This window comes from Accipiter gentilis, chromosome 2, assembly GCF_929443795.1.
Source record: "Accipiter gentilis chromosome 2, bAccGen1.1, whole genome shotgun sequence".
Taxonomy (NCBI): domain Eukaryota; kingdom Metazoa; phylum Chordata; class Aves; order Accipitriformes; family Accipitridae; genus Astur; species Astur gentilis.
The window spans coordinates 14,802,406-14,830,367 of record NC_064881.1 but is presented as its reverse complement, the minus strand read 5'-3'; the positions used below and the strand labels follow the sequence as shown (position 1 = coordinate 14,830,367).

Sequence of the window (27,962 nt, the reverse complement as noted above, 5' to 3'; positions counted from 1 at the left end):
TACCTGATTTTTCCATCTATTCTTTCCTGTAAGAAAACCTTTATAAAAACAAAAAGTCACAATTAATTTTCCTTGACATCTAACCGGTTTGATGTTAAGAAAGTAAGGGATTGGTTGTTACCATGAATGTATTGTGGTTTATTGGAATAGCCGCGCCTTGAAGTCTTTTTTAAAAGTAGCAAAGCCTACTTTTCAGGAGGTGGCACTGGAGATGTTTGCACCATAACAGGGAAGGTAGGGCCTTTGGGAGATTTAATATATAAAAGCTTTAATTTGGTATCATGGGATGACTTGTTGAAAGTGCAGGGCTTCTTAATATTCCATTTGGTGTCTTTTTTGTCCGTTACTGCCCCACAGTTTATACTGTATTGAAAGGGGAAACTCAGGCAGGGAGAGTTCATTCCTGTAGATCTATGCACAGTCTTACAACACATTTGTTACAACAGCAGAATTCATTTGCTTAAAAGCAACTGTAGTACATACTTCTCTTTATTCTCGCCAATGCTTTGACTTCACAAAAATGTTACTGAAAAGGCCTTATGGCACTATCAGAGAAAAAACTACAAGTGATCAAGTCTTTGCAAAATGAATCCAAATATGCTGCAGTTAGTTTCACTCCACAAAAACACACAAAACCCAGAGTGCTTCCAGCCTCTCAATTTTGGGTTTTTTTCCCCTGTCTGCCAGAACTCTTCATGTTTCCATTCCCTTGCATTCAGTTGACTTAGCTTTGGTTAATATTTTGCCATTTTAGTATTAATCAACAGTGCTTAACAGTCAAGTAATGCACTGGTTTCATTTCTGCACAAGAAGTATATAAAGCCACAAGGTACTTAAGCAAATGTCTAATGTAAGGTTTATAAATATTCTCATTGCTGCATTTTTTTGTCTGAATAGTTGAATTTGTTGGGGTTGCTTGCATGCATTTGAGTATATGCATTGCTGAATCACGTTATGAAAAAACTTTTCTTTGCTTTCCTGCTCTTTGGAAGTGCATGAACCCTTAAATGTATATGTTTTTGAAAGAATTGGATAAGGAGGTTCCCTTGCTTCAGTCATGCCATCTTCTAACTCATAATTTCATGAAAGTCAGAAACCAGACTTTTAGTTCACCTATGCCAACCTAGGTGATGTCATGCGCACTACTTTTATTAAGGGCCCCACAACATAACTGAAGGCATGAATTAGCCCATTTTTCATTTCAGAAATAGGAAACTGCATGACATAGTACAGTGCTGGAAGACTGAGGCACAGTGGGCCCTTGAGCGAGGTGGACATCGATGATAACCTTCCTCCCCTCTGCCTGGCCGCGGCACCTCACCCCTGCACTCTGCCGCTCCCCCAGTCCTGGCCAGAGCCTCTCCTCAGAGGACACAGCTAATTGAGGTGCTGAGCTATAAATCACACCTGCTTTGTGATGCTGGGCACTTCTTCCAGTATAACTATTTCATTTTTTTTCCTTTGCTTCTTTTCCTGTTATTCTGCCATACAATTCCTGGAGCAATTCACCACATGCAGGAATGAGTCTTGTCGTGCGTGCCTTTGGTAATTGCTCAGCATCACCAGCCTGGCAAATAGTTGCTCTCTCAACATACCATTAACATAGTAACACTTCTTATCTTTCTAGGTACTTCAGGATAAAAAAAACCCATTTTTTAGTTGAAGAGGCATTTGTAGACATTTATAGAGAGCCATAGCCTAGGCCAGACTTAGGTGGCAGCCAAGAGATTTATCTTCCACCATGCCTTTGGGAGACCTCGAGCTTCCTCAGGGGAGAAAAAGGCAGGCAAAGGGATTTTTTCTGTCTACCCTAGTGTAAGAGCTGGACCAGGGCTGAAGTATCTCTGTGGGTCAGGTGGGGACCAGTTCAGGTTTCCTTCTCTATCTTTTGGGAAGCAGAATTAAAGAAGACCTTGTCTTCAAAGCAGTGGTGTGGCAAGTAGGAAACATTGAGTTATTTCTTCCCTGTCACTGATTCACCGACCGTGTTCAATCCCTGCGAGAGCCCCATCAGGCCTGGGGTGCAATCCTGCCCCGGGATGCAGCCAGCTGCAAGCTGCTTGGCCCTGCCCTGCTGCCCCAGGGAGCCACCAGCGCTCCCAGTCCTCAGGGATCTCTTGACCCCCTGGCACACTCCGGTTCATTTAAGGAAGCTATTCAATGCTTCATTTCTCTTGTCCATTTAGATTGTAAACTTTCTAGGGTAGGGCTTAAGCCTTGCTTTATTTTTTCATCCTAGTGTGTTAGGACCCAGTTTTTAGGGCTGATGGCAAAAAACAAACAAATTCACGTAGGAAGTTGGTTGCTGGTGAGCACAACTGGCCACCATGAGTGTAATGCCCTTTCAGATACATCATGCAGTAAGCGGTCACCCAGTTCAACGCCTTAAAGTTCAAACCCACTCCTCCGTGGGTTTGGGTTGGTACAGTATTTTTGGCTTGGTAGGTCCAGTAGTATTCAAGAACAGCATTTAATGTCCTGGAGACTAGATATTCAGCTGTACCAGAACCATACCCTGGTGTATTTCAAAGTTAAGATGAAGGTGGCTTTACACTAATTAAATTTCCATGGATGTAGGGATGCAGCTGCTGATTAGCAGCATTAGCAAGAGCTCTGAAGGCCCTTCTTGTGCTATTCTTGTCAACAGCAGCCAACAGGACAGGCCATGTGGCTCCTGCATCAGCTGGAGCATTCCCTCCATGAACATGTAGCCAACACTATGTCTGCACTGTAATGTTTCACAAGCAGCCACACTGAGAACTTCAGAAATTCCCTCCCATGGGAAAACTCAATACCTCTGAAAGTCAGACAGACACAAGAAAGCGCCATTCGCACTCTCTGTACATGCATAGTCCTCCTGACAGAGAATTTGCTCACTGATACTTTCCTTAATTCTTATAACTTCTTTTATTGGTGTCATGTCAGAAAGCCCCCATTGGAAGACTATTTCCAGATGGGCTACCTACCTAGAGATTCTGCAATTTTCCACATCACATAGGCATAGATAGGCATAGCAACCTTTTCACAAAGTTGGGACACTTGCATTATTAAGTGGTGTCAAACAGGTTCTCATCCAGCAAGAAGGCTGCAACAGACCTTGGAGACAACAAGTTTTGCGATCATTATCCACCCTAGCACATAGTGAGTGGGAAACAATGACACTGGAACACCATAAAATATCAGAACTATCCACTTTCAAATGTAATTGAGGAATAAACCACCCAGCATGTATTCAAAATCCCAGATGGGAAAATTGCATTTACACAGCATTTCTTATATACAAGAGAGCGTGTTGGACTTTTAGATACCAGAGCTTAGTGATATAATGTTTATGTTCTTAAATTGCAAGATATCTTAAAGGGCCTTCTGAGTTTATCTTCCTCAGAGGCTTCTGACAAAGCAAAATTAATCCTAGAAATAGGGGATAGGAAGTTACCTGACAGCATCTCTTACATCTCATGTGCTGCATCGTCAAAAGTACTCCTAGCTTGTCTCTGACTTCTTCAGTAAAAAGTCCAGTGATGAGGAGTCCACAGAGTGCTTCAGTTACCTGTTCAGGTCCTGAACCAGCTCAATCATTGCAAAATGTTTTCTAATTTTCTGAAATCTATTTCTGCTTAAGGTTACTTAGTTTGCTTTTATTCTCTATTCCCATCCCCAAGGAAATGGGGAACTTTTCACTACCACCTTTTATTAACGTAAAATTTTAAATATATAGGAAGATTCGTATCCCATCTCTTATTGTCCTCAACCTTTATTACATTGTCATATTTTCCAGACTTTTTGTTTTACTGTTCTTTTCTTGACTTAGCTCAGATTTGTCTCTCGTGATAGTACTTAGGTTAGAGGTCAGCTCTAGTGAGTAAAGCTGAATAACTTCTGGTGTCCTGCAGACAACATTCCTGTAGGAATGCTCAGAGACATTGCTTCCTCAGTGGTATCACTTTAATGTATCATTCCATTTGTAGTCCATCCTTTACCCCCAAATCCTTTTGTGCCTAATCAGTATTTTCTTCTAGTAATTAACTGTGAATAACTTATTTAACAAACCAAGAGGTAAGAAAATCCCAGTAGAGACAAACATGTCAGCCAGGACTAAACCAGTAATGGCAGGTATGTCTGGTGTTTCACAAGGCTCCTTGGTTTTTAATATGGAGTCTATATCTGATAAGCCTTTTTTTTGAAGTAAACTCCCAAATGATCCTGAATTACTTTTAAATGAATCATATAAAATGTTCTCTGAAAGAAAGTGAAGGTACATGTACCTGTGTATATATTTTAGCAGAGAATAATAATAAGATGCTGGAAAAAGGAAAGGCATTCTTTGGCAGCTATGGCATACACAAATTGTGATTTTCCCCAGACTTGCAAAGCTTTTTTATTCAAACAGAATTGAAGGCTTTATCAAAGTGAAACTGAATTTAAATTGCAGTAGCCAGCTAAAAGTGGCTTACATGTAAATGAGAACCTAAGAAATGGAAAGATTTCCTACCGTCTCTCCCTAGGTCAGAGTTTATTCCTCCTCCTTTATTATCTCAGTTTTCAAATGAATATTGCAGTGCATTTGGAAGGAGGATTTTTCAGCAGTCTCTTTCTCTTTCAATATAAATCACATTTCTCCTTTTGTACTTACACAACAGACGGGTGGGATTATCCCTGGGACAGCAAGGCAATGCATTCCTATTCAGAAACCTCACAGTGAGAACAGCTTAGAGGATCACAGGTCAAAGATAATAAGAGAGGACGGAGATATCTTAGATAAGGTTATCACACTCTGGTGTGGATTTTCCTGGTCAGAAATACCTATACAAAAGAAATTCTGTGTGCTAACATATACCCTAGCACTCTGAAGGGGTATAGGGACCATATATACTCTGTAGATTGATCTGTGCATATTTAATATACATGACTGGCATCTCTTGGATTTGCTGTGAAAGGAAGCCAGAAGGAAGGAAAGAGTGAAAGGTCTAGCACTGGCAAGGGGAGCACATGTTCCTCATCACACCGTAGCAGTGGCTTTGTGCTTGTTAACGCTTTCTTTCACCCTTATTGCTTCATTTATAACTGAATGTACAGAATTCAGTTCCTCTGCTGACATGGTATAAAACCAGAGAAGCTGAAATTATGGCTTTGTGGAAGGGAGCACAGGACTATCTATTGGAAAGAACAAGGAAGGCATGGGGATGGCTTGTAACTGGAACTCAGTGAAGAAAACCATATTGGTCTAAAAGGGTTAAAAAAAAGTCTCGATCTTCCTGCTTTGTTTATTCAGACCATCAGCTGCATGTCTTGTAGAGTATGTGAAAGTACATGTCTTGTACATATGAGAGTGGTTCTACTGGATCAGACCAAAGGTTCCTCTCGCCCCAAATCCTTGTTGTGACAGTGGCCAGCAGCAGGTCCCTAACAAAGTGAAACACACCAGGTTGGCAAGGTTAAAACGGAAAACATGCTAATTTGCCTCTGAAAAACAAATACTTCTTCTTATGTACATCGATACGTTAACTTCAAAAATATGATAGTGAATAGCTTAGAATCTTACAGTTTCGATCAAAATCCTGGATTTTGGCCCTCTAAAGATGTATTATGGGATATTATATAAATAATCCATATGCATTTTTCAAATAGATTGTTATTGATCATATAGTGTCGTAACTTTACTTGGTGTTGTGATTTATACTGCATATATGAAAGATAACTGGCACCACATGTGTTAATGCATGCACAGACACGTGCCTTCCACTGTGTGTCTGTAGTGGAAAAGTGATACCATCTTTCTATAAAGAAAAAGTACCAAGGAAGATATTTGCATGTTATCTTTCCCTTAAAAATTAATCTTTATTGATGCAAGTTTGCTCAGAATGGGCAGAAAATAGGCAGTTCCATAGGAAATAGTTCCAGCAGGAGGCTAACGGACTGGCTTTGCCCTCTGTTCCCTGCTACAAATGGACCCTCCAGGAAGTTTCCGCAGCTGAGACTATCATGGTCTGGAAGCAAGGGATAGTTGCTTTTTACTGCCCCTACGATTGCTGCACTTAGGAAAAATAAAAACTGTGAGAGTGCAATCAGAATTTAAGACAAAAATTTCCCCTTCCTCGAGGAGTGATTCCATTTTCTTCTCTTTAGGAAACAAGTCTCCAGTCATGGCATATTAATTATGATGCTTCACCTGTTTTATTGGCTTACCCATCTCAAAAGAGGCAAAATATCTTGTATGGAAGAGCTTTAACAACTCAATTTTTAGGCTAGTCTATTGGAATGCGTTTACTCCTGCATCCTTTCCTCTGGCCTCTGCCTCCGCCTGGTCTGTTAAATTTCTAGGTGCCTGTGGCAGACAGATGCCTCTACCACTTCCTTCCTCATATTATCAAGACCATCGCAGAGATACATGATCGGGGCACTCTCATCAGTGCAACCATGGGAGCTGATGTCTCCCTCATCCTATAGCCTCACCAAGGTAGACAAACACCCTGAAGCAGGGTGACCGTGGTGGCAGGGTAGAATTTACCCCAACATGCCATTCAGCTGTTTCACGGAGCTCAGCAACCCCCACACCATGCATATCATGACTGAATTCATGCTGTCCACTGTAACTCCTCTGGGATCGCCCAGCCTCCTAATGGCACCAGTTCCCAAGCATCCCTTGTGCTGCTTTGAGAGTGCTGGAAGTGGAGGATGCTCAGCACCTACCAGGGTGTGGTTAAAAAAGTGACTATTTTTATGTAAAATGCAATTGATACAGAGGCTTAGAGTTCAGAGGAAAGAGTCTAAAATAAATCACAGCCTGGAAAAATAATATATCAAGCAATTATTAGAATTTTAAAATTTCAAATGTTTTTAAAGGTTCCAGCTCAATGTCTTCGCTCTTTTCTGATTCTTTGAATGCATGTAGCCTATTAAATAGGTAGTCAGAGAATTATGATTTTTTTCTTCCCCTGACTCTTTGCAGTCTGTTCCTGCTGCAATGCATGATTTGCCTTAGCTCCTTTTAATTACGTTGGCAAGTTAGAAACTGATCAGAATATCAGATATTTAGAAAACTTGATTTTGGAAAAGCTCTGACAAAAAATATTCTGATATCTTCCTATGAAGTCTCACCTCAAAAAACTTCTAGTTATAAGAGCATTCATTCATTCATGGTTACCAGCTGTTCCCAAAGGTCAAAGGGACAAAGAGCCAAGTGGGATGTCATATTGTTTGGCTTCGTACTATTCTGTTGCTATAGTTCTGTTATAATGTTCTTTTGCAGAACCCAGCTGCAAGGATGACATACATGGCCTATGTAGGAGTCTGGGTCATTTTCTAGGGACAAGGGACAAGTGCTATCACAACTGTATGCGGTTTCTCTTTTGTGCCACCCAGACATAAACTCTCACACAAAATTTGGGTCTTTTGAGACAGTCTGGGAAGGAAGGCAGTGTGTGTGCATGTGTGTATTTTTCTTAATCAACTGTCCTTCTCTCCAATGTATAAAGCTTGGGGATTGGATTTGGTTTCTTTTCTCCACAGGAGGGAGGTGGCCCAGAGCCACTTTCCAGGCTGCCCTCCGTTTCCCTTTGTTATCCCACAGGCCAGCTCCAGCAATTGTCTGTCTCACCCGCTGGCGCTGGCGCTGTACTTCACAGCTCTGCAGTGAGCCCTCAGCCCGACACCATCCAGTCACCTTCTCTTCCCTCTCAATATGTGTTTGATTGCCTTACCCCCCCTCCATGGATTTTTTTTTTTTCCCTTTCAGTCAGGCTTCTCTCGTTCTTCAACATATGCTTCATAACTTTCCCAGCTGTTGTTTTTCTTTCCCTTTTTCAGACATTTTCTCCCTCTTCTTTGATTCCCTTCTCAGCCCTACGCAGGACTGTCATTTGTGTATGTCTTCCTTCTGTCATTCATATGGACTGCAATTGCCTTCCCAAACGCAGCTCCCATAATAAATGATACTAACTGAATTAAGTTGCTGCCTCCAGGCAAATTAAAACATATCAAGGCAGAGCTCCTTTTCGTCTTCTTTGTCCAACATTTAACTTGCACATCTGTTACTCCTCAAAATGAGTATTCTGCTTATGCTAAGCTTCCTTCCTCTACTACCCTGAATTCTGCTACCGTTTCAGACTAGCTCAGTAATGTAATAGTGTAATATGAATTATTTTTTAATACAGTGTGCTTGTAGGTTATTTATTGGTCAACACAAAGCTTGAACCACAGCCTCAATCTGCATTACTATAAGCATCTCCCAACACAGAAGCACTACCTCCTAACCAAACCCAAAGACTTGCTGTGTAAAAATCGTTCTGGTGTTAGGGCTGGCCATATTTCAGCTGTAATCTCTCATAATAAACAGCTATGAGGCTGAGTTATTGCCACAGTTGGCCTGTGACTATAAATCAGTCTCAACAGATGTTTATTCCTTCATATTATATTAAGCATCTAAGATTATCCTTGAAATGTATTGGAATAATCAGCATTTGAGACATATTCATTTATACCAACAGGATCTGCTGATGATAATATCCTTGTAATTACACCACTATGAGCATTCTCAGCAAGGACATAATTTTTTCTATCACTATCCTTTAAAATATTTATAGCTGTTGGTTTACCACTATGTCAGAGTATTTCCTTGCCCTTTAGCCTATCTCAATACACGTTCCTACAGAATGGTAGGTATCTGGCATTTGAGATTCCTTGGTTAACAGAAGAGAATTCATGGCTAGCAGCTTCTCCCATCTGACTGACTGACAGAATTTTTTGAGCTCTGTAAGAGCTTCTAAGACACAACAGTCCAGACATGAAGACAGAAATTAATTACCATTTTACTGCAAAAGACAATGGGCAACCTTCTGCCCCCTACCCTAAGACCCTATTTGCAGAGGATCATGACTGGAGATAGCCCTTCTGCTGGCTCTCTGCACGGAAATAAATTTTACTCTGGCTGAACAACCTTGAAGGAAATATCTTTACTTAGAAGATTAATGAACACCTTCTGTTGAATTACTTGTCCACCCAAACCCCCATCTCCCAGGTGTATGAGCAGGATATATTAGAAGGCAGTAGCAGACCTAGGAACAGCTGCGATAGTTAGCAAAGGCTTTCCTTGATCCAACAGCCGAAAAGGCACTCTGACTTCTTTAAAAGCTTCAGTTTCACTAGAGGTGCATCAGAGGAGTTAGGGCTTAGGTTTGGTGAGACTGATGAAATGAAAAAGTGTGAGAAAGAGTATTTGCAATCCAGCACATGGCACATCTGTTTTTATGTGAAATCCTGGTGCAGGTCTCATCAAAACTGTATGCTTGTAGGTATGCATGTATTTGTTTTACAACTGGGATTTTTTATGATGCAAATTATTTCATAAAAAAAGTTCCTGACAAGATCAATTTGACATCCTTGTCTGTCTTTATTACTCCACAATTTACATTTAAAAATAAGGTGCTCAATAAGCAGTGGTATAAGTGAAACCTTTGTGGGTTTGGGGTGAGTTCACACCCTGTAGTTGGATTATTCTGCACCTCTGAGGACTGAGCTCTGATCAAAGTGAACGATGGCCCTCCCCTGCAGGGATTCTCTAATGTACAGTAATATAGCTCAACATTTTTCCTCTTCCTCGGTGTGGAACTAATCTGATCTTTTTCTTTTCTACCCATCTGCTTATTTTCACTCATTCAATACTTCTGAAGTTTTCTGTTCTGTATCATATGTGATTAACATTAACTAATAGATCCAAAATATACTATGCAGGACCTACAGAGAAACTGGTGATATCATCTCTAAGAAACTTGTCTAAAAAAAACAGAGCAAAATTGAACCAATGCAGCACATGCTAAATGAATGAAACCCTGGCACCATGATAGATATCAGCTAGTGATTTGGCTATAAGAATTATCATTCCTTGTGGGTTTTTTTCTAGTCATCAATGAGGCTTTGGTCAAAAAAATAATCATTATCTTTTTCTATGATGTGGAAGCAAAAGTTAAATTCTTGCCAGTGAACTTTGCAGATGTCACAAAACCCATGCAATGATAATTGATGAGAAGGACAGGTTTAGCTCTGCAGAAGAGCGTGAATCACATGCTAGACTGTGCCCACATTATGGATGAGAATGTATGACACATTTACCAGTGGTGTTTGTATTTTAGGAAACAGTGACTTGGAAGCAGATCTGAGCTGAACATGAGCTCAAAATGTGATAGAGTAGCTAAGAAAACAGTGACAATCTAAAAGGAGGGAACTACTGAACAGAAGACATGTTGTCACCACAGGATGGTTTATTAGTGAAAGTTTGTATTCAGTTCATCCATCTGCACTTTAGCAACGATGCTAAAATGATAGGAAAGGTCTAGAAAAGAATGATGAAGAGTAATAGCAACCTGAAAAATCTTCCTAATTCTGAGAGTAAAGAAGTCCAATCTATTTAAGCTTTGGCAGCATAAATAGACTGCAAGACATTAAGCTAATGCAATACTTTGCAGAATGTTACCTCTGCTGTGCTGGCTGCCCACAAGTATGTTCTTTACCTTGTGGGCAACACAAGGTTGTTTTGTCCTCAAGGAAAAGGGGGTTAGCCGTTTTACATTCACCATGGTTGAAAGTGAACACAAGAAGCACTGCTATGGAGTAGCTAATGTACTATCTTTTTGTTGCCTGACAGTAACTTATCCTACAGTGCTGCATCCTCAGTGAATTCAAAAGTAGGTTAAAAGATGATGTGGTCCGGACATGAAAGTATAAATACGGGAAGCTGTCATATTTTTGTGGTCCCTTTAAACTAACACAATCCAGCAGCTGGAAGGTGAAGCTGGAAACATCAAGACTGGAAATTAAAACCTAGTTTTGTAGAGATATTAGATCTATAAATTAATTACATTCTTGAAGTTGGAATTACAAATGTTTCTAAAACCTCATATAGAAGTTTTATCTTTGACACAGGGAATCCCTTAAAAACATCTCGGATCTGATTTGTCCCAGCAGTCACATTACACAAATAATGACATTTTCTTTTAAAAATCAATAGATTTGTAAGACGAATGAGGCTGCTTCTGCCTCCTTGGCATGCGATCCCTACAGTCACCATATTCCCAGGAGTATAATTGGTAAGAATATCTGGAATGAAAATCAGTTTATGGATTATAGCTATGCTGATTTTAAACTATCCTTTCTAAATTATGATTTTCTTATAAATTATTATTTAACTGTAAAGAAAGAGAAGACACAGCCAACTGCAAATGAGATTAAAGTTAGGAAAGACATGCTAAGGCTGAGCTCTTTCTCTAGCATGTTAACATCACAGCATCATATGAATTGATTGCATTAGCATTCAGATGAAATGTAAACTTATAAACATCTTTCCATCATTGAAGACTCATCTATAGAAAGGTTGCCCAAGATACATGTGTGTAAGATTTACACATTGCCTGTTTGTTCAAGGATTTTTGTGAAATATGTATGAATATATATTTCTTCTGGTCAATAACCTGTTTCCCTGCTGCTTAACAGGACATTGCACTCATAATTTCCTGTTCCTTAACAGTTTTTGCTCTTGATGATGCCTTTAGACAGTAAAAAAGGAAGAGATCATCCCTCTATTTACTTACAGCCCTAATCCTGTCCCAAATCCCTGTTGCACTTGGAGAGCTACAAAAGCCCACAGAAATGACACTTCTTGTCATTTGAATCCATAGAGGAGTTGATCTTCAGTGGCTGAACAGAGGTAAAATTTGCACTTGATTTTTAATTTCACTGAGGAGCCTTAGGAAAGTATATCCTATTTGCCTCAGCCTTTCTTCTCTGAAGGTTAAAATTAGGTTTTCAGAAACCAGGTATCTTGCATGCAGGATCACTTTGGTTTTTGCACATACACACATATACATGGATGCATATTAAGGACTTGCAGAAAATTTGAGCCAAAATCTGACAGAAATCAACGTTCTGTCAAAGTCTTATTGCAGGAGCCTTAGACAGCAGCACTCAGCTTTCCAAGAGCAGGACCTGATGTGCGAGGTTAATCACAAGGATTCATTTTGTTGAGGGATCAGAAACCCAAAGCTGGCTCTGTATAATACCTAAATCCCTTAATGCAACCAGCAGAGCTACAGTGCTTCTGTCCTCTAAAGCTGATACTTTCTATTTATTCAAGATACCTGTTCATTCATCTTTCTTTCTAGGCCAATTGCTAAAAGAAGTGTTTTGTGGTTGGAAGAAAGGCAAGCTCACAGTTCAGAAAGACAGGAGATAAACTGCTGGCCACTTTGTAGTTAATAGGAATTTATCACTGGCTTCAGTTCTGGATTTCACCAAATACTTTTGTATATGCAAAGTTGCATTTCTGTAACATTTTCTGTACATTTATTTACCAGATCTGTGCATGCAGACGAAAATTAGAAACACTTCTGAACTCTGTTTTCACATGGACATGAAAGGTTTTCGCAGAAGACAGCAAACATGAAAAATTGCAGGCATATGTGTATTGTTCTCTAACAATTTCTGTAACATAAAATCAAACCTCTGATCTATTGACTCCTAAAGATGAGACATTTTCATGGACAACTTTAGAATGCTGAGACAAAATCCTACTTGGAACTCATCAGAATTTATGACACACAAAAAATGAATCTGAATTTTGGGTTTTGGTCCAATTTTTATCAAAAGAACACATGGCAATCCTACAGCTGATTACATTTCTCCATCTCACTGTGAGGGCAGGGAAAATGGAATGGAATGACTTCTGATGAAGAGGACAATGTGAACATGATGTTCCTGGACTAGCCCCTTTTCTCTGTATCACTTCAAATAGGTAGTGAAAGCTGACTAATCACATTAACATTTAAGGACATCATTTTAAAATAATGGCTGGGAGATATCTTTGTTCATACTGTTCTGTAGAGAAATGACCTGAACAGAAAATACGCTTTGCATGAATCTCCCATTTATCAGTCTAACAAGCATACAGTAATGAGAGTGTGTAGAAATTACAATGCAGTTTGTGGAAATCTCATAACACAGACTGTAATACCTGAAATGGTTAAAACAAAACAAAACAAAGTCTGGAGACAAGATAAATATGGTCAGTTCCTTCTGCACCAGAACTGCTATGAGAACCCCCATATGTTTTGAGACATTTGCTTTCTGTCAACCTGTTCAGCTAGTCTATGATATTGCTGAAGCAATTATATAATAGGTATTAAAGTATTTGTAGCAAACAGACATTATCTGGCTAAAACTGTAAATATTTATGGGAAAAAAACCAATGAGCTATTTATTTGACACACTGATAGTTAGTATGTCACTAACTATCAGTGTGTCGTATAAAAAGCTAGTAGTTTTTTTCTGTGTTTAACATCTTTGTCGGTGACATGGACAGTGGGATTGAGAGCATCTTCAGAGAGTTTGCCAATGACACCAAGCTCTGTAGTGCAGTTGACACACTGGAGGGAAGGGATGCCATCCAGAGGGACCTTGGCAGGCTAGAGAGGTGGGCCCATACAAACCTCATGAAGTCCAACAAGGCCAAGGGCGAGGTCCTGCACATGGGTCCGGGAAATCCCAAGCACAAATACAGGTTGGGTGAGGAGTGGTTTGAGAACAGCCCTGAGGAGAAGGACTTGGAGGTGTCAGTTGACAAGAATCTAAACATGAGCTGGCAATGTGCACTCACAGCCCAGCAAGCCAACCGTATCCTGGGCTGCATCAAAAGAAGCGTGGCCAGCAGGTCGAGGGAGGTGATTCTGCCCCTCTACTCTGCTCTGGTGAGACCCCACCTGGAGTACTGCGCTCAGTTCTGGGGCCCCCAACAGAAGAAGGACTGGGACCTGTTAGAGTGAGTCCAGAGGAGGGCCACAAAGATGATCAGAGGGCTGGAACACCTCTGCTGTGAAGTCAGGCTGAGAGAGTTGGGGTTCAGCCTGGAGAAGAGAAGGCTCCAGGGAGACCGTATAGCAGCCTTCCAGTACCTAAAGGGGCCTACAGGAAAGCCATAAGGCATGTAGTGATAGGACAAGGAATAATGGCTTTAAACTGAAAGAAGGTAGATTTAAATTAGATGTAAGGAAGAAGTTCTTCCCTGTGAGGGTGGCGAGACACTGGAACAGGTTGCTCAGAGAGGTTGTGCATGCCCCATCCCTGGAAGAGTTCAAGGCCAGGTTGGATGGGGCTTTGAGCAACTTGGTCTAGTGAAAGGTGTCCCTGTCCACGGCAGAGAGGTTGGAACTAGATGGTCTAAGGTCCCTTCCAACCCAAACCATTCTGATTCTATGATATACCCTTATCTCTCAATGGTGTTATGTCTGAAGAATGAGAGGTGATCAGATCAGATAGAAGTTCTACTGAAATGGACTCATGGTTACAAAATATTTCACTAAAAATGGCCTTGCTGCTTTAAATGTGGTCACAAATACTCAATTACAAGTTGAGTGTAAGTGTACGTGAAAAGATAAGGACACTATCTACATTTACCTACTCTGATCCCAGTTGGCTGCAAATAGCAGAAGAATCTTCCTGCCACAGTGGTCACGATTTTCCAGTACGCCTGGGAACCCATCTGTCAGAGCCCGTTTGATTCCTGGATCATCAGCCTTGAAGTTTTTGAACATATCCAGATTTAACTGGCGGTACTGGAAGTACTGAGCCAGCAGTCTGAAGGCCTCAGTTTGGTGAAACTTTCTGGCTCGGAGAAATCTCAAGATGAAGGCATCATCTGTACGTAAAAACCCAATGTCGGGCCTCGTGATGATCATGTCCCTGACTTGCTGGATATCCTGATGCAAAATGTCTGGGTTTTCATTCAGTTCCAGGCGGGCTTTCTCTATAGTCTCTGGACTAAGTCCAGCTTGTAAATGGGTCATCTCTTCAAAACCTCTTTTCCAAATCCTTAACTTCAGATATTTTAGTAGGAGAATGGCTGATCCCATTCAATTGATGGTCTGCTGTGAGCGTGAGCCATTCAGAAGCTTTTTGCTATCAAGCTGGTATTCAACAAATGAAAGGGAAAGGCTTTTTCTTGCAGAAAGAGTAACAGGCAGTTCACGTGTAGTATAATCCATCCAAAGGAAAGTGTTGTTTATTCCATCACTTACTAAAAGAAAAAGCAAATATATTAAAAAAAAGATTAAATATGTATATAAAGCTTACAGGAACGCATTTCTGAACTTTATATGGCAATAAAATTGCTTTGTGTGTTTCATATGTAAAAGGACAGCAGTGAAATAATTTCAGAATGGGTACATTTAAGATAGGGCAGTCACTGACATCTTGAATGTATATATTCAAGCTTTCAGAAAGGCAATCTGATTAACTGACAATTAATATGAAGCTGTTTCAACTTACTATTAGAACACACTTTGCAAAGTTTTCTTATAGAAATGTGGGAGTTCAGCACCCCATATCTTCAAGCCCAAGATGACAAAAGCAAAAATAATAGTAGTTTTTTCCACCCCTAACAGGAACTACATGTCAGCTTCCTAAGTATGCAGATTCACACTTATCATAAGTATAACAACTGTTTGATTTGGTTTTATCACCTGTACTATCAGCTTGTAGCTTTCCTTGAATTAGCCCAGGAGCTGATCATAAAACTGGCTAAAAAAACCCAACACCCCACCAATGTCAGGAGTATTTTCTACTTGGTAAAACCTCACCGAAAATATCTCCCACTGAGACTTAATACATCTTCATGAGAAACTCCCCATGAATAAAGTGTTTTATGAGTCTAATCTGACAGTGTTGGTGTTTTAGTTGAAAAGAGATGTATTTTAGTCCAGATTCTTTTTTTCACTATCTTGTAGCTTTCCTGAATACCTAGTTCTGAATTTAATTTTCATTCCTGTGCTTTACCTAGAATTTGTTTTTACAAGTGTTAGAAGAAAAGCTGCTTAAGCTTTTATGTATGAGCAAAATGGTACAGTGAATCTCTTACATTTCAGTGACATAATTAGCAAGAGGCTGTCATCGAAGTCTGTGTAGTTACAGTTGGGTGAAATGAGATCAAGGTCTGTTCCAATGTGAAATGTGTGTGAAGAAAGATCAAGATCCATCCAATTTTTCAGCCACCACAAAAGCAGACAAGCAAACAAAAAAACCCACCACTTAACTGATCTCTCCGTCTTTCTAATTTCCGAAAAAGAAAAATTGGGTTTAAAAATTAAAAGGGAATACCTCAGTGAAAGACATACTTTACTGTATTTGAAGAAAGCTGTTTGGAAAGCTATGAATTATTTATAGCAAAACAACCATTTCACTCAGCTACTTCCCTGGGTTCAGGCGTCTCATATCGAAGAGGACAGCAGTCAGAGTATTTCTTTGTCCAGGGGCTGCTGAAAGTTACATTGCAGGACCTGGAAGTCAATCAGCACAAGGGATGCCCCAGTTCCCTGTTTTGTGCCCTTGCATGTCATTGATAAAAACTACATTTTAAATGCCACAGCTGCAGCCCGAGGATGAGATCCCAAAATCTGAATATAGAGTTTCTGCATATTTGCTTAAAGGACATTTGTGGTGGGAGATCAGCTTTTCACTTAACAGCAATGTGCGTTGTATTTGTCTGTGGGTGATACAAAGGAGAGTTTGTTAAGCAGCCTCTTTCTGTATTCACTGTGGAGCTGGAGTTGAGAAGAGCTACCTGCAGGGCAGAGTATCTGGTGATTGATCAGCCTGGGAAAACTTGGGAAAAAGCAGAGCTGGGAGGAAAGAAGGCTGGCTGCCTTTGACAAGGCACTACAGAGTGCAAATGACTCCAGAAAAAACAAGCCCTGAAGTTTTGAGGGGTAATCTATGGGTGCAGATTATTCAATTCTTACAGAAATGAGAGTTGTATTAAGGGTGGATTGCACATATAAAAATAAAGTAACTGTTATTTCCTTTGCTCTTGCCTTTATTAGACCAAATTAGGATAACTCTAATGGTATCAGCTGAATTCCACTGATGTAAAATTGATGCAGGCCATGGGGAAACCAGGCCAATACTTTGTGCTTAAGATCTCAAATTAATGGTGGCATTAGCATTTTCTTTTATAAATCACATTTTTAGTTACAATTGCCTCCATCAGCTAGTTAGGGAAACTAGGTGTATTTAAGTGTGACACTGTCATTGGGGGAGCGTAGTGTAAGGACTGGTTCCTTCCCTGGTTTTAACAGCAAGTCATACAGTAAGGATTCTGTTTGTGCTCAAGGGTGCTTGGCAGAGGGGTGGGAGCAAGGAGCTTATCTGGATTCTGCATCAGCTCTGGCTCAGGGCACAGTATGAATTGAAACACCTTTGGAGATCCTGTGATCACAAAATCATGGAATCACAGGGTGGTTTGGGTTGGATGTGACCAGTGAAGATCATCTGGTCCAACACTCCTGCCATGGGCAGGGACATCTTTCACTGGATCACGTTGCTCAGAGCCCATCCCACCTGACCTTGAACACTTTGAATGATGGAGCATCCACAACTTCTCTGGGCAATCTGTTCCAATGTCTCGCCCCCTCACAGTACAGAAATTCTTCTGTATATCCAATCAAAATCTGTCCTCTTTCAGTTTAAAACCTTTAGCCCTTGTCCTGGTACTGCAGGTCCCAGTAAAAAGTCTCTGTCCACCTTTTTTATAAGCCCCCTTTAAGTACTGAAAGGCCACGATAAGGTCTCCACAGAGCTTTCTCTTCTCCAGGGTGAACAACCCCAACTCTCTCAGTCTTTCTTCATAGGAGAGGTGCCCCAGCCCTCTGACCATTTTTGTGGCCCTTCTCTGGACCTGTTCTAATAGGTCCAAGGACTTGTGGCAGTTAACTGTGACCCTGCCCCCCCCAGTGGGTTCATCCATTTTCTAAAAGTTTATGGCAGTAAAACTCTCCCTTCCTCTGCTCTTCTAGCTGCCACCTCTACCAAGATGCTTCTTTGGAAATAAGGCAAATTCTTGAAAGGTCAACTGCAGTCTGTTCCAGAAGAAAATGGTGATAGACCAAGGAGACAGTCTAGCCCTTCAGATTTTCTTATAGGATCTCCAAGCATTTAATGTCAAAAATTATGTTACTTATATTTATTAAAATTTCCTACTGTTTTTACCTTATTTAAGTAGATTAGCACCCTTCATGCCCAGGATGATTCCAAGGTGAGGAAGATACGGTCTGCTCCTGTCAGATGTTGTTGCCAAAAAGCAACTTACAAATACTCAGTCTAAGAAAAGAGAAATTTTTTAATGCATTTCAGAGTTTTCTGATAGTGAGCTGAGCTATAACCATGGGTTACAGCTTACAGGAGAGCCTCTATAGATTATCCTGAATATCAGCCAGAACAGACTGCACTAAAATACTTCACTGCTGTAATGTTATATATTGCAAAATAATCCAAAATATGTATGAACAATGTTGTCGCTGTCTGAATCATAACACAAATCACAGGGTTAGTAATCCACTCTAGCACCATTGACTAGAAGGCTTCTGATTTACATCAGTGGATGATTTGGTTCTCCAACTGCTTACCTTGACAATAAATTTAATGTTCCATAGCTACCCAGTTTAATTGTCATTGTGCTTTCTCAAACGGTACTGATTTATTCTGATTCCCGAAGGTATAACAGAAGCACCTTCTCCATCTTCACCCCCTCCCACACATGGTAATTTCACCTCTCAAAAGCTCTGATCCATCTGCCAATTTTTCAGATGTTTACATCTTTGTTCTATGTTTGTTGGGTTTTTTTCCAAATGAAGATGCAAGCCTTTTTTTCCATCTTGAATATTTTTGCTGTGTGTTGGCACACTAGACTCTTTGTTACAGTCTCAACAGCTGTTTTTCTGTGTTGTGACTCTTTGTTCCCAAAGGACTATTTGCTCTCCTAATGTCTTTTCACAGCCACTTACAATAAATCATCCCTCCAAAGGAACAAAACCCAGCTTTAAACAAGGAAAAATAATTAACAGAGGTTAGAAACACAACATATTAATAGAGGGAGAAAGAGGAAATTTCCACCAAAATTGTGGTGTCACAGACCATTTTCAGTCCCAACAAGCGAATGACAGGGGACAGAGAGTGGCTTTAGGATGGGTAAAATACTGAAAGTGGGATACAGTCTTCAGACAAACAGCTTATATTTTTGCCTGACCCTCAAAATAAAATGTATTTAATAATAAAATCTACATTAATACTTACTAATTAACTAAAATGAAAATAATATCTTAAGGAAGTATATACAGCTCGTTCTGTCCAAAGATCTTAATATGTTTTACTGCTCTCTCTTCAATGACAGCTTCTGGATGAGCATTCAACCCCTATTTGCTCTACATCCCCTGGAAAATTGGCCAAAACCTGCTCTCAGTGATGATGATGCTTGTCTGGATCATTTTGTTCCTGCCCGGTTAGCTGTCCCTGCAATACCATTTGTCTCTTGAAGCCCTGTCCTCACGTCCATTTGGCCCTTCCCCATCCACTTCAGTTCCAGAAAGATTTTAGTTGCCTCTGTCTACTGTGTGATTTCCATTCAGTCCAAAGCTATATGCCATGTGAAATTTCGTTACCACAGCTTTCAAATAGGAAAGGCACCAGGGTTTGATCCTCACCTGGTATTAACAGGCATCACTGTTATGATTTGTCTCATTATATAATTCCTAACTCCTGGCATTCATATAGATATTAGCTGCTAAAATGATGCCAGAAAAGAAGGGAGTGGGCAGGGAGGGAGGGAAAATGGTAATCTAGAATGACTTCATCTCAGAGTGTGGGTGTCATCTCATTAAATTGCTTTTTAAAAAATATTTTGATGTTAACTGTGGAAAACATCTTGGGGCTACATTCTGCTTATCAGGGATTGCTCCATAAGGGCAGGGGAGGATGAATCCCTAGCTGTACTTATAGGAATTGCTTGTATGGTATTTTGTGGCCTTGTGGTACCTTAATAGGAACACCCATTGGAAATGGAGTGCTCAGACAGAGAAAGGGACATACCCCAACTCCGTGAACTAATTTTAAAAGAGTGATGAGAAAAACTGACTGTCTCTTGTCTTTGGCTGTGGGATCCTGGCATCCTCCACAGACAGTGGGGAGAAGTACAGCCCTGAGTGATTTGCCTGAGATCACAGAGGACACATTTCACAGATCTGGGAACAGGCCATATGTCTCCTGATCTGCAAACTTACATGTTAACATCTGGGCAATCTTTACCCCTTATGCATAGTGCTTTGCATCATAAGAAAAATGTTAAGCCATGTCGCACACAAGGAAATAGAGACGTAGACTGCAATGTTCCTAGTGGCCCCAGTGTAATCCCCCTAAGCTTCAATGGCACAATTAAGACCCCCAAAATGTACCATGTCTTTATGTTTTTGCAAAGAGCAACACCCCTGTGGGGGTTCCGAACAGGTCTATATCATATCCCAAGTCCAATAGTCTGACTGCTGCCCAGATTATTATAGAATCACAGAATAGCTGAGATCGTAAAGGACTTTTGGAGGGCATCAGGTCCAACCCCCCACTCAAGCAGGGCCTCCTAGAGCTGGTTCCCCAGGACCGTGTCCAGACAGCTTTTGAGTATCTCCAAGAAGGGAGACTCCACACCCTATCTGGGAAACCTGTGCCAGCGCTTGGTCACTCTCATGGTAAAAAAGTGTTTCCTTACATTCAGAGGGAACCTCTTAGGTTTCAGCTTTTGCCCACTGCCTCTTGTCCTGTCACCGGGCACCACAGAAAAAAGCCTGGCTCTGTCCTCTTTGCATCCTCCCTTCAGGTATTTGTACACATTGAAGAAATCCCCCTGAGCCTGCTCCTCTCCAGGCTGAACAGTACCAGCTCTCAGCCTTCCTTCATAGGAGAGATGCTCCAGTCCCTTCATCATCCTTGTGGCCCTTTGTTGAACTCTCTCCCGTATGTCCATGTCTCTCTTGTACTGAGGAGCCCAGACCTGGATACGGTACTCCAGGTGTGGCCTCACCAGTCCTCATTACTATGAACATCTCCTGCTTTCCTGTAGCCCTCCCCTAAGGGGTTAGATTCTCCCAATGAACCTAAACAAGTTAAATATTGCATGCCTTTCTCCTTCAAGTCCTCGTACTCCTGTAAACCTTCCCTAGGGAATAGTTGCTTCTCTTCAGTATGAAAAGAGTGAATATGTGTAACTGTAACAGCTGTATGGGGAATTTGATGGTTTCTCACACTTTCCCAGGATGCGATCTCCTTGCTCAGGTACAAAAACTAACGTTTCTTTCAGTTCAGTAAAAACTACATCACACATTCCTAGTCCCCTAATATTGCAATCTTCTTGTTAGCTTGAGTCAGTTACCCTTGGGCCACATCTAACTGTCCAGCAGTGGTAATTTAGCCATGGCACAGCACAAAACACAGTAGCAACTCAGCTGATATTTGCAGCTCTCTGCACAGTACATAGGGCAGGCATGTCTGCAACACCGACCTGCAGTTGTCCTGCTGTTGCTACAAGCTGACAGGCATGAGGAGAGACTGACAAGGTCATCTAATAGACATAAAATTAAAATATTGCCGCATTATCTTTTGACCTGAAATGTGCAAAACTTGTTGCCTACCTGAATATTAAGGAATAGAATCACATGCAGAGGAGGGGAACTTAAACAACTTGTAAATGAAAAGTTAAACAAAACAGCCATGAGCTTAATGAGATTGCTTCATTCTTTCTCCAAATCACAGTTTTAAAGTTTTAAGTATTCATCAACCAGAGATAAACTGCAAATCCCTATGGGAACATGAGGCCTGACCTGTGGCATGTCAAAGAAGCAGCAGGCTCCAAGGGACTTCCATGTCAGTCATGAACTACTCCAAGTGTCACCATGCAAAAAGCATCCTTGCCGCTATTGGACAAAGAGGTCACTTTCTCCAATACTATAGAAACTTCTTGCAGCCAAAATTATCAGCAGTATGCAAAACATGAATTCTGATCCCCAAGCCTAATAATTAAACTATGTTTCTGATAGCATGGGATCATAATACCGGTGCCTGAAAATCCCTAAATGCCCTGTAGAAGTTGTGTTACATCTGCACAAAGATAGACAGAAGAAGGAACAAAACATTATTGAGATATTTAGTCCCACACCTTTGATAACATGAAGTTTATCCAATTTTACAGTTCTTTTGCTCCACATTTTAAAAATTAAGTTCCTTTAAAAAATATGAAATGCAATGGTGACATATCGTTGCCCTATTAGTGGCTGACTTAGTTCTGCTTTATACATAATGCCAGAGAAAGGCATCCATCATCCTGTGGGGTGGCAGTGGGGGGAGGAAGAGAAGGAGGGAAAGGCAAGGGCAGAGAGGAAGAAAGGAGGGAAGGAGGGCAGGAGGGAAGGAGGAAGGCAAGGAAGGAAGGAAGGAAGGAAAAGAGGGAAGGAAGAAGGGAGAAAAGGGAGAAAGGAAAGAGGGAGGGATTTCTGCACCCAAGAATTCATGCAACCCTCTTGGTTTTTTCTCCCACTCCTACTGAAGTCTGAGCACAAACACAAAGATCTGCACACAGACACTTGTCCCAAAATTGTAGAAATTAAGTTTATTATAATTTAATATTACTTTGTGGGTTTGTTTTCTCAGTGGAGGAACATATCAGGCTTAAGGAGTTTATTTCCATAAATCCTATGGAAGGAAAAAAAACACAAAACCAAACACAAAAAAACAAAACTGTTTGGAAATTTCTCAGAGCAGTGTTAGTTTCAAGAGGGAAAGGACTTACAACTCATCTGCCAAAAACTATGTGAACTTCTGCTCGCTGAACTTCCCACTCCATAAAAGACTGATGTTGCTTCTTTTTTTTTTTTTTTACAAGTAGCACCCGATTGTCATATCTTCTTTGTGTATGTGCCAGACACCACAGCAACGGGCTGTGAGAGAAAATAATATTTGCTTCCCAAACAATAGCACAATTGCTTCAGTAACTGCACACTTAAATTAACAAATGCATTAGTTTACAGTCTTAGTTTGAAGGAAATATTCTCCATCCTTTTATGAGGCTGATCATTTGTATTTTAACTGACATGGTCCTCTTTTTGAAGATGAGGACGCTGCTGTTACATGTTTCAATGAAACAACTTCTGTGTTCAAAGCACACAGAGTTTAAGGAATTATGACCCAGTGCAATGGGGTGGGTTCTGCAGTTCCTCCCTTGCTGAACTCAACTACACCACTTACAATCCTACTCAGCAGCACTCAGTGCTACTCAGTATAAGAGTATCTGGTCTCTGCACCAGATTTTAAGTTATAAATGATGATATAATAAAGTAAGAAGGTTTTGGGGAAAGGTTGTAATATCTTTCATTGTTTTGCATATGGCTTACAAGAGTCTAATTTTTAGAAAATATTCAGTAGTTTTCAGAGCTGGATGAGTCAGTAGAATTCTTAGAATAATCGGCAGCATTTTCTAACAGATACAGATCAGACCTGATTATGCTGACAACACAAGCTGCCCCTGTAAACTTCAAGCTGGGATATAGACTGCAAACCAGGGAAAGCTCTATAAGGCTATCTGACTTATCATTATACGAAAAAGTAAACCTTTACTTTTGCTATGCAGTGCATGGCATAATACTCTTACATAATACATCATTTAGATGTTGACATTGCATTAACTTTTAGTACCAGAGAAAATCCATGTTATCATCTGAAAGCACATGCAAGCACCCTTTCTGTAATTTAATTTTTCCTTCCAAATATGATCCAGTCACTGTTTGGTGATGGACAACGACTAGCCATCTGCTTCTTAACTTCATTATTCCTGGAGCTTGTTTAGATTAAGGAATCAGCATTTTGAAAAGGGAAAGCTCCCTTTCTCTTATGACCTTCTCCACCCTCCCAGGATTAAACCATTGCAAATAGAATTAAAGTCGGGCCAGTAGCATGCATGGGGTTTCTCCAGCCATTATTTGCTTTGTGTTTATTTTCTGTATGAAGCCCCCTCTGAACACCCTCACTGCTTGCAGAGAACACAACTTAATTCTGGACTTCCTGCTGCAAAGGATCCACAGTGCAGCAGTAATAACCCTACTTCTTCCCCACACCCATTATTCGTCACTGTTTGCCATTGGGAAAGCAGAACATTTGACCGACCTGGCACATTCCCCCCTCCCCTTAATCCCGCATCCCCCTATGGGTTGAATGAACCTGCTCAAAACAGGCATCAGTTTGCTGAGGAGCAAACAAGTATCTGCTTGTGTTTGGCAAGCTCCTATCCGTCAGCACTTGGCTGGAGTCCTTACGATGGTGCCTGAACTCCCAGTTTTAACCCTTTCCCCTCCATCCCTGTCACCTCTTCCCTCCTCTCAAATTGGATCTGGACTTCCCCTTCCAACTTGTGCTCTTTCCCCTGCTTGCCCATCTCCTGGGCTGCTGAGCTGATTTTTCGAGGCCCCATGCCCTCTTTCAGGGAGAATTGAGGCTGGTGATGGAGAAGGAAGACAGGAGGGGAAGAAGGGGCAGGAAAATGAGGAATGGGGGGAAACAGGGATAGGGAGGAAAGGAGGCAAGGTAGCAGGGCAGGGAGGGGAGTTGACAGGGAAGGCAGAAAACAGGAAGGCAGGAGGCAGAGAGGCAGGGCAAGGAGGACTGGAGGCAGAAGAGGCAGAGCAGGAGGCAGAAAGCAGGGCAGGGAGGAGAGGCAGGGCAGGCAGAGGAAGCAGAGGAGTAAGGGGAGGTAAGGGAAGTAGGACAGGCAGGGCAGGGGAGAGGAAAAGCAGTGCAGGCAGGGTAAGTAGGACAGGCAGAGAAGGCAGGGATCAGGGCAAGGAAGAGAGGCAGGGCAGACAGGGAGCAGGGGAAGGAGGCAGGGAGGCACAGAGCAGTGAGGTAGGACAGGCAGGAGAGGCAGGGAGCAGAAAAAGGAGGCACGGAGGGAGCAGGCCAGGTAAGAGGCAGAGAGCAGGGCAGGCAGGGAGCAGGGAGTCAGGGCAGGCAGGGGAGGCAAGCAGCAGAGGCAGGGGACAGGGAGACGGGGGAGGCGGTGAGAGGGGGAAGGAGGCAGGCAGGGCAAGCGGGGCAAGCAGGAGGCAGGGCAGGCAGGGAGCTGGGCAGGGAGGGCGCAGGGCAGGCAGGGCGGAGGGGAGGCAGGGCAGGCGGCAGGCAGGGCGGGCAGGGCAGGCGGCGGGCAGGGCAGGCAGGGCGGGCAGGGCGGGCAGGGCGGGCAGGAGGCAGGAGGCCGGGCAGGGAGCGGCCGCTTGGCCGCAGCGCGGCGGGGCTGCGGCCGGAGCTGTCCGCCCGCCGGTGCTGAAACGCCGCAGCCGTGGCCCGGCGGCGCGGGGGAGGGACGGGGAGCGCGGAGAGCCGCCCTGCTGCAAACCGAGAAAAGGCAAATCCAAATACCTGCACAGCGCCAGGCAGCCTGCCGTGGGGCGGCGGGGGGCTGCGTGGGATGGGTTTCCCCCCCCCCCGTAGGTGTCCTTGCCGTTGAGCTGGGTGGGTGAGAAAGATCTCCCGGCTCCCAGGTTCAGGCTCAGATCTCTCTAGAAAACTGTGAATGAGCGAGCGCCAGCTCCACGGGGCTAGGATTTTTTTTTTTTTTTTTTTTTTTTTTTTTTTTTGGTAGGAGGCGTGTGCACCAAAGCCGAGGTCCTTCCACTCGGCGGCTGCCGTCCCCCTGGGTCCTAAGCCCTCCTGCCGCCCGCCCGGCTGCCGCCTCCCGGCGCTCCCGGCGCTCCCCGGCTGCGGGCTGGGCGCACCGCCACCGCCCAGGGAGTGGTGACAAAGGAGCTGCGGGCTGCTAGCAGCCGGGAAAGCAGCAGCACAGCCGGTCCCTGCCAGCTTAGCAGCGCGGGCTTTCACCTGGTGGCACGGTCTTGGCCGCCTTTTTTTTCCTCGCATCGCCCCTCGCCCGGCAAAACTGGGGCAGAGCAGCTACCTCCTGTGGCGTTTACCGCAGCCACGGAACGGGTGGTCTTGATGGGCCGTGTATTATAGATGGGCTGCCTTAACGAACGTGGCAGCCTGGGTTTATCAGAGAAGTTCGTCTGGGTCAGACTAGAGGTACAGCTAGCTCAGGCTGCTGTCACCAACCAGCAGTGGCCACAGCAAACGTCTAGTGAAGAATATAAAAAGAGGACAATCTTCACCCCTGCACTCTCCCAGCCCCTCTCCCACGTGTTTTAAATCCAGGGATTTCCCCAGCAATGTGGTGCCTGTGCTTTTAGGATGAATTTGTCCTCCTTGAACTTTCACAGTGTCTCCTAGAACACCTATAAATTTCTAGAACAACCTTCCATAACATCCTTTGACAAGGAGCTCCACAGGCCATCTGCCTACTTCACAAACTATCACCCCTCTTTTGTTTTAGGGATCTGTAAGCTTTAGCTAGCATTGTGGAAAGGATGGGAGAGGAGAACTTCTCTCACTAAATTAGGTCCTGAAAATCACTTTCTGTATCAGCCTCCTAAGACCCATGCTAAGCTATACTTGGAAGACTTTGGGTGACCTAATGGCCTTGGCAACCAAATTTGCACTCAACTGCTCTTATCGACACAGTAAGCCCAACTAAATGTCCCAGCAAAGTGCATCTCTTCTTCTACTACCCCTGTACATTGTGGAGTATAATTCCTGAGAAGTGGTGGATTAAAGTCAGCTGACTGCCTTGGTCTCTTTGCTTTGGACATCTCTCTTGTGTCTGTTACTGAAGGATCTTGTATAGCAAAGAACTGGGTGATGAATGATAAAGATATGGAACAACTTTTGCATAAGAAATGTCTAAACAGAGTAGGATTCTTCAGCATGGAAAAAAAAGAGATGAAAAAGTGTAGATAAAATAGTGGGGTGTTTTTTTCATCATTTATAGTATTTCATAATAATGAGCAACATGAGGAAGATAAATTGGAACAATATCTCAATATCATTTCCAGTTCAAGGAGTAGGAGAAATGAAACCCACTAGGGGCTAGCTTTGAATCAAATCAAAGGACATACTTCTTCACAAAATATTTAGTGAAGCTGTAGAATTCATTTCCACAGGAATTCAGGCTTCAGAATATTGTTGAATGTATCCATGGAAGAAAAATCCATTAAGGGCTTTTAAACATGAAGTCATGACCTCTGGCTCAGGAAGTCCCTATTCCACAAATCACTGAAGACTGGGGTAATATTTGGGAAAGAATGACTACATCCTTGCCCTGCTCTTATTCTTTGCCTTAGCCATCCACTGCTGATCACTGCTGGAGATACGCACTGGGCTAGATGGACCCAAGACTGGCTGCTCTTATATTCTTATATACAAAGTAGACTTTGAGCATATGAACACAATGGGAGCGCTTTCAGCTTTGCTTTCACTTGAAAGAGGAGGAACTAGTGGGTTTGTTCTATCTGAAAGAGTGTACATCCAGACAGTCACTTGCTTTTTAGAGGAAACCCCGCAATATTCATGAGCAAAGGCAAAAGGAATCTGTGGGGAAGATGCCTTGTGCTTTTAGAATGATTTCCATGCACAATCATTAATTTAACCCACAGCATATTTAAAACTGGAATATGAGGTATCTGCATCCTGTGACCCAATTACATTGATTGGAAGAGATGAAGCAACAGCTCAAAGGCAGAGAGCTCAAAACTCTCACAGGAGCATTTGTCCCAGCACTTGATGGGAGAGCATTTCTAGCCCCAGGGAAGTTAGTAGTCAGTTAGTAAGTAGCCTCATTAGATCACTATTTTCTGCATAGAGATCAGTTTGGAAATAAAACAATAAGAACTCTGTTTTCATAATCCTGTTGCAAGCTCCTACTCTTGCACATATGATAGAGATTAATGTACTAGCTACTGTAACTATGCAGTACTTCCCTGGGAATTGTTAATAATATTAAGTGGAATGAACATGACTCTATAAACCAACTGCCTTAGGCAGTCAAATGAGTTGCCAAATTTGATGTATGTTTAATATTTAGGGATTTAGTATTTTTTTTTTTTTGGTTTGTTAATTAAGGTTGTTTTTCTCCCCTTAATGTTGCTGTTAGGTGACAAGTGCCTGCTGATCCACTGCATGATTGACATGTAGCACAATGCTATGGTAGAAGCAAGTCTCTAAACATATTG

At 42.2% G+C, this 27,962-nt stretch overlaps 1 protein-coding gene across 2 annotated transcripts in view; it reads right to left on the bottom strand.

Annotated features, from left to right (window-relative positions):
- CLVS1 (clavesin 1) overlaps window positions 1–25,434 on the bottom strand; it is a 107,304-nt gene extending 81,870 nt beyond the window's left edge. For both annotated transcript variants that reach the window (XM_049818885.1, XM_049818893.1), the window contains exons 1-2: window positions 25,261–25,434; window positions 14,440–15,058 (exon numbers count right to left, since the gene is read on the bottom strand). In XM_049818885.1, the coding sequence (XP_049674842.1) occupies window positions 14,440–14,894 (455 nt within the window). In that variant the 5' untranslated portion in view covers window positions 14,895–15,058; window positions 25,261–25,434. The remainder of the gene's footprint in view (window positions 1–14,439; window positions 15,059–25,260) is intronic.
- Window positions 25,435–27,962: the final 2,528 nt, after the last annotated feature.